This window comes from Manacus vitellinus, unplaced genomic scaffold (genome assembly GCF_001715985.3).
Source record: "Manacus vitellinus isolate BGI_N305 unplaced genomic scaffold, ASM171598v3 scaffold_47_pilon, whole genome shotgun sequence".
NCBI lineage: Eukaryota > Metazoa > Chordata > Aves > Passeriformes > Pipridae > Manacus > Manacus vitellinus.
Window position 1 is genome coordinate 24,984 of NW_021940585.1, and position 5,045 is coordinate 30,028.

Sequence of the window (5,045 nt, forward strand, 5' to 3'; positions counted from 1 at the left end):
CCGGGCACAGAGCAGCGCAGGAAGGAGCCGCCCGGCCGGGAGGGCCTCCAGGAGCCCCTGGTGTTCGTCGTGGTGCCCGGCGTGGTGGCCGTGCTGCTGGCAGTGGGGGGGCTGCTCTTCTACAAGTATAAGTGCAGGGTAAGACCCCCCTCCCCGCACCGACAGCCTCTCCCCCCTCAGTTTCCCGCGTGGCCAGTGGGGGTTGAGCCTCGTTTTCCCAATCATTTTGAGATGGAGGGACAAGTGGAGGAGCTGAGTGGGGTGGGAGGGTGTTACTGGGGAGATCTTCCCCTTCCCCTGGGCTCATTCCCTGTTTCCCTCTCTCCACACAGGTCCTGGAGCAGCCACTGGAAGATGGAGACTGCGACCCCGAGGAGCCAGAGAGGAGGTGGGTGTGATATCATCCTGCCTGGGGGGGCTTTGGGAACCCCCACCCCGGCGACCCTGCCCTAAACCACCCCCCTTTCCCTCCCAGGGCGCTGCAGGGAGTGAGGGAATGTCCAGAGCTGGAGACTCAGGACCTCTGAGGTGAGCAGGGGTTGGATGGGACCTCACAGGGCTCCTGTCCAAGCCAATGTTGACTCCCTGGACTGTCCCCTTGGACCACAGGCAGGGAAATTCTGGGTGGGAAGGTGCTGGAGAGGAGCAGGTCTGGGCCCCAGCGCTGCCAGCGTGCGGTTTCTCAGCTCGTTAATCCATTACCGGCGCTTTCTTAATACTCCGAGTATTTTTTCCTGTGGTTTCCATGCGTTTCTCCCCCTCCCTGGCAGATCCTCAGCTCCCCATCACGTTTCTCCTGCTTTTCCCAGGGCCCCAGGCGGGATGTGAAGCTGGTGGGGGACGGATCCGGGTGGAAGGATCCCGACGCTCCCTCTTCCCTCGGCCAGAGACTGCAACCCCTCCCTGGCAGGGACAAAGGGATGGGGGGCTGTGCCCCCAGGGGGACCCCCAGCACCGGGAAGCGACGGGCTGGAAGGCGTTGGACTGTCACGGGATGGTGGCAGTGGCTGAGGTGACGCCGTGGTGCTGAGCTGGAGATGCTGGATTTGGAATGGTGGATCCTGCTTGGACGTGGCTGAAGATGGAGAGGTCCAGCTCCTCAATCCTCTGGCTCTTCTGGTTTGGAGCAGCACCCGTTGCCTCCCTCCACCCTGCCTTTCCCAAGGCTTCAGCTGGAGCATCCTGGATGCTGTGGGGGGCCCCCCAGCCCTGATTTGCAACTCAAACCCTCACACTGTGAATATTTAAAGCCCCCCCCCGTGCCCGTGTGGGGCCGGGTTTGGGGGTGACCCTTGACACCGTCCCCATTCCCATCCTCCTGCCGCTCCGTGTCCGAGCTGGCCTCGGCCTCGCCCTCCTCGGGGGCTGTTTTTAATAGAGCTGATGAGAGTCTTTATCCTGCACAAGTATTTTGGAGGGGCCCCTTTGCCCCTCGCGGGGTCCTTGCCACGAGCTGGACTCGCTGGGATCCCGTTCCTGCGTTTTGGAGAAGGGAATGGGGCCGGGAAGGACGGGATCCACATGGACCTGAGAGATGGAGCAGCCCCAGCCACGCCTCTGGGGGCTTTTAGGCTCAGCTGGATTTGGGAAGATGCACCAGCTCTGGAGACCCCCTAAAATCCAGCGGCTCCGTCCGACCCCGGGTGAAGCATGGCCTGAGCTGCTCTGGGGGTTTGAAGTGTTATTTTTCTAGGAAGGATGAAAATATGGACAAACCAAACTGCTTTTAAGGAAAGCATCGCTATTAATTTGGGTTTTTTATATATATATGTGTATTTATGACTGTCAGAGAGAGGGGGTTCCTGTGTGAGGGACTGGTGTAAAGCAGGAGGAAAGCCCTAATGCAGCAGGAAGGCTGGGGCCAAACTCCTGCTGTGGTGTAAGTTTACACCATGGAGGAGCTGATCCTGGGGGGGAAAACTTGCCTTTACCCCTGTTGGATTGAATTTGCCTTTTTTTTTGTTTGTTTGGGTTTTTTGTTGGTTTGTGGTTTTTTTTGTTGTTTGTTTTTTTTTTTATACAATGAAATGTTGAAATATTTTATACAAAGGCATTTAAAAATCTATTTAAAGAAAATAATGGAAAACAACTTGTATATTTAATATTATTAATAAACAGAGAGGTGTAGCTTGGTGTAAGTGAGGGGGGGCTGGAGCCTGTGACCCCCCCCTGTGCCAGCCCTGGGGTCCCTGAGGGGCAAAGTCCTGGCTTGTGTCACCCTGCCCCGATTCCCTGTGGATGCACGTGGGAGTTCATGGCCACTGGAATGAGAGCAGAGGGATGGGATGGATCCATCCTTCCTGCCCCCGCCACTGGGAGCTCCAGGCGCCGGATCCGCCGCTGAGGCCCCCCCAAAATCTGCGTGAAGCAGCTGCTTAAAGCAAACACACTTGAGGCAGAGCTTCCTGGAGCCGCTTTGCTTGGAGAGACAGCGCTGGAAGAGGCATTTCCTTCCTCTCCCTCAGCCCCCTTGGCTCCATTTCCCTCTTTCCAGGAGCGGGGGAGCCCCATGTCCCACCCCCCCTGCAGGGATCCGGCATTTCTGGGGGGATACTGGGGGGCTTCCACACCATCCTGAGCCCCTCCCAGCTGCGGGGGGTGCAGGGTGACCCTCCCCCTGCTCATCCCGGCCGTTGGGAAGGGCGGGATGGGATCCAGGAGCGTTTGTGGCCGGTCGTTTGCTGACAAACAGGATTCCTCGAGAGGAGCTGAGTCAGCCCAGCTCTTCCTCTCCTCAGCAGCAGCCGGGGGTTTCCCAGGTCCACATCCCCTTCCCAGGGAAGTGGGACCTATAAATATCCTATAAATATCCCACTGGATCCGGGCCACAATCCTTGTGGTCGGATTTGGGGGGTATTTGAGGTCGGAGGCTGCTCTTAAGGATGGGCAGAGTGCCCAGATTTGGGGGTGCTGGGGGCAAAGAGCCCCTTCCCTGCTCCTGGATGCTCCAGGCAGCTCCAGGTGGATGTTGGCTGCCCAGGAGAGGGTGTTCACTCTGGAGCTGAATGATGGCAGCTTAAAGCTTTGGGAGAGCTCAGGATTTACACCCCAAAATCCCTCAGCCCCAGCTTTTTCTGGCTGCTCCGAGCAGCCCGAACCTGTAGAAGCACGTGGAAAATGCAGGAAAAAAGTGAAAGCCTTTCTCCTCATCCCGAGGTTCAGGCCGGGAGGGTCCTTCTGCTTCTCATGTCCCCAGCTGGTGGCCTTTCCCCACCCTACCACCGACCCCAGTGGGAGCAGAGAGGAGATTCTGTGCCCTGAGCAGCTCCCCAACCCCAGGCCCCTGCAATTTGGGAGGGCAAAACCTTCTCTAACCCCCCACGTTGGGGATCCCACAGCTGGGGGGGACATGGAGTTGTATCCCTGTCCCTCCACGCTTGTACGGGAGGGGGGAAAAGAACCCCCCTCCCCAGTGTTGAATGACAGGGGGTGGTGGCACCCCGGGGGTCCCAAATGGGTGTTTGTGCCTTAAAAAGCTGCTTTGATGGGATGAGAAAACAGGATTTGGGGGAAAAGGTGGGTGTTGGGAGGGAAAGGCATCAGCAAGTGGCTCCTGGGACCTGGAGCAAGGGCTGGCACAGGATGGGACAGGGCAGGACAGATTGGGGTCACCCCACCCCACCACCCACCCCGGGGGTTCTGGGGGTCCCCAGCATCCCTGGTGGTTGTGGCATTGGCAGGGCTGGGACCTCCCAGCTCATCCGCTGCCCCCAACCCCCCAAGCACTCTGAGACCAACCCAAGAACCCCCCAAGTGCCTCGAGACCCCCCCAAATGCCCGGCGCGGGCTCTGCCCGCCCTGGGAACCCTCCCCGGCGTGGCCACGGGCACCGCAGAGCTGCTGACGGGGCAGAAGTGCCGGAAAGGCCCCGAGGCCGCGGCTCCGGGGGCACGGCGGGGCCGGGACAGGGGTTTGGCCCGGGAGCCGCTGCAGGATTTTGGTGGCCAGGGACCGTTTTGTGGCCAGACAGAGCGATTTTGGTTAAAGGCCCTTATCTGTACTTCCCCCCGGGGTTTTAACCCGAGTGCTGATGTTTGCCCAGGCTGTACTTTCAGGGAATGCCCCTGGGAAAGCAGGGCTCGGACCCCCCCGCTGTCTGTGGGGTCGGGGTCAGGGTGCCCCGGGGGCAGGGGGGCACAGGGGGGGCCTGTCCTGGGACAGGGGCACGGGTCGGTCCCCAGAGCCCCTTGGGGACCCAGAGCCGGGCACCACTGCCCAAGGGGCAGGACGGGCCCCTCGGTGCCCCCGGGGACGGGCCGGGGGCGTCCCTTCTCCCCGGAATAAAGGGGTCAGAGGAGACCCCCCCGCAGGGAGACCCCCGGGAGGAGGAGGAGGACGAGGGAGGAAGGTCCTGCCCGGGCCAAGCACCTGCAGAGGGGGCTCAGCACCCCCGGCCCGGGATTTAACTAATAATCGAACTGAAGCAATTAATCTGATTTATTTAATTAAAATATTTGTATCTAAACATATATAATGTGTGCGCAATGTACGCATAATGACATAACGTTTATGTAATTAATCTATTAAATTAATAAAATTAAATTATATTATTTAATAAAATATTATGTAAACGAAATATTATTTAATAAATATTATGCAATAAAATTAAATAATAGATTAATTAATATTACTAGCATATATATTTAGATCTAATTTATATAAAATTCTATAATTAATTTATATAATTTTTATATTTGATATACAACTTATAAACGTGTAACTATTTATTTTAATTTACACAATTACTATATATTACTATATATATAATTATTATATAATTTATTCAATTATATGCAATTCATCTTTAATTAATAAAATTTATTTATTTTATGAATCTACATATACATACATATTTAATTTATATATTTATATTTAATTTAATTCATGTAATAATTTATTTAAAGTGTCATTTAATTCATATATTAATCATTATGTATTAATAAATGATACTTAAATGTAATTTCTTTTAAATGTATATTATCATTTTATTTAATTTATATAATTTAATAACGATATGTATGTTATGCATATAATTGTATTATACA

The 5,045-nt window shown here is 54.5% G+C and overlaps 1 protein-coding gene across 1 annotated transcript in view; it reads left to right on the forward strand.

Annotated features, from left to right (window-relative positions):
* The window catches only part of CSF1 (colony stimulating factor 1), a gene marked incomplete at its 5' end in the record, with an annotated part of 6,540 nt that extends 4,415 nt beyond the window's left edge, over positions 1–2,125 (forward strand). The window contains 4 exons of the mRNA XM_029962555.1: positions 11–138; positions 333–388; positions 476–528; positions 810–2,125. Of these exons, the coding sequence (XP_029818415.1) occupies positions 11–138; positions 333–388; positions 476–527 (236 nt within the window). The remainder of the gene's footprint in view (positions 1–10; positions 139–332; positions 389–475; positions 529–809) is intronic.
* Positions 2,126–5,045: the final 2,920 nt, after the last annotated feature.